General features: G+C 31.0%; 1 protein-coding gene across 1 annotated transcript in view; it reads left to right on the top strand.

Moving 5' to 3' along the window:
• Positions 1–231: 231 nt before the first annotated feature.
• Positions 232–1464, top strand: part of LOC100640851 (WD repeat-containing protein 63-like) — a 9105-nt gene continuing 7872 nt past the window's right edge. Inside the window, exons 1-3 of the mRNA XM_020004339.1 lie at positions 232–408; positions 753–853; positions 1224–1368. Coding sequence (XP_019859898.1) covers positions 232–408; positions 753–853; positions 1224–1368 — 423 coding nt within the window. The remainder of the gene's footprint in view (positions 409–752; positions 854–1223; positions 1369–1464) is intronic.

Below are 1464 nucleotides of genomic sequence, written 5' to 3'. Positions count from 1 at the left end.
CTTAAACCATGACTATATCATAAACCCTGCTCAAATATCCATGGTGGACCATTAAATCGTTTCATCATAACTTTCAATTGTAATAATTTTTGTGTTCAAAATAACAGTAGTGCTTATACAACTATTTATTTTGCATGAAAGATTTTTTAATTTTTAGTTGCAAATGAAGTTTTGTCTAAAAACAATGCTCTGTTACGAAAGCATATTGATTTGAAGTACTTAGCTGCCAAAATGGAAGAAAGAAAAGTTATCACCAACGACAAGAGAAGAAGTATAGTCAGTGACACTATGACTGGACGGTCTGAAGACCAAAGAATGGATAAACTACTTGACGAATTGAAAGATGCTTTTACTTTTGATGGATCATTATTTCCATGGCTTGTTGAAATATTAAATGATTATGATACTGTGACATCACGAGGTGTGCTAATAAACTAATAAAGGATTATAATGAGGTCAGTCAGACTATTGTAATGTATAGCTTCCATTGAATATATTTATTTTTACAGTCAACTCAATTTACTGCAACATAGATTCTACATTATTGTTTCAAAATGTCAATTCTAACTGTCCAGACGATTTGTACCTGACATTTTGTGGATTGATTTATTATTACTTATTTCCCTTAATCTTTCTAATTATTTTTATTTGTGTTGTTTTCTTTACGTTATAGCGATTTTTGTTTCTGTGATATTGTCTGTTCAGTTGATATGGCTTAATATACTAATTAGCTTACTAATATGCAATAATAGACTCCTAATATACTAATCACTAAAGCGTCTCTCCTGGAGGATATTAAGAACAGAGCTGCTGTTAGTGACTTTAAACCACTTGAAAGACAAGATACAAGTAAGTATAGACAAATACCTTCATTAGAAGATATAGCAGCCATAATGAGATACACACCTGTCAAATAAAGGAATACATGTACATATACTGTATAATGTATTATTATTATTTTTACATGTACATGTATGCGTGCATGCTTGATACATCCTTTTACATGTATAATGTAACAATTCTTGAGGCCATTGAGTGGTATACTAATAATAAGTAAGGAACTGATTTAGTGAACTACTTGATTTTGTGTTTTTGTTGCTAATAATATTAATAACTGAGTGACATTGAGTGGCTTCTTGTCCATGTGATAACACTCATCATAACATTTGTGACCTTTTTGCCCTTTCTCTCCCTCCCTCTCTCTCTCTCTTCCTCCATTAGAGTTATGATGGAGAGGAGTTGTTGCTGGTGTATGATTATGACTTCAGGTATGGGGAAAACTTTTATCTCTGTCTCACTGAAGCTGCCAAAGACCTCATACTCAATGTAAGTGAACTGGGAAATTTATTTGTTTTAATAGAATTACATGTAATCAGTTGTAACCAACATATGTTGTGTATATTAAATAAATTTAAATTGTTAAATTTTATGGTGTCAAAAATAATACATATGTAAATGTATTAC

The sequence above is a fragment of the Amphimedon queenslandica genome, unplaced genomic scaffold (assembly GCF_000090795.2).
Source record: "Amphimedon queenslandica unplaced genomic scaffold, v1.1 AMPQUscaffold_12260, whole genome shotgun sequence".
Taxonomy (NCBI): domain Eukaryota; kingdom Metazoa; phylum Porifera; class Demospongiae; order Haplosclerida; family Niphatidae; genus Amphimedon; species Amphimedon queenslandica.
Note: the sequence above shows the minus strand (reverse complement) of the source record. Positions and strands in the feature narration are given on the sequence as shown.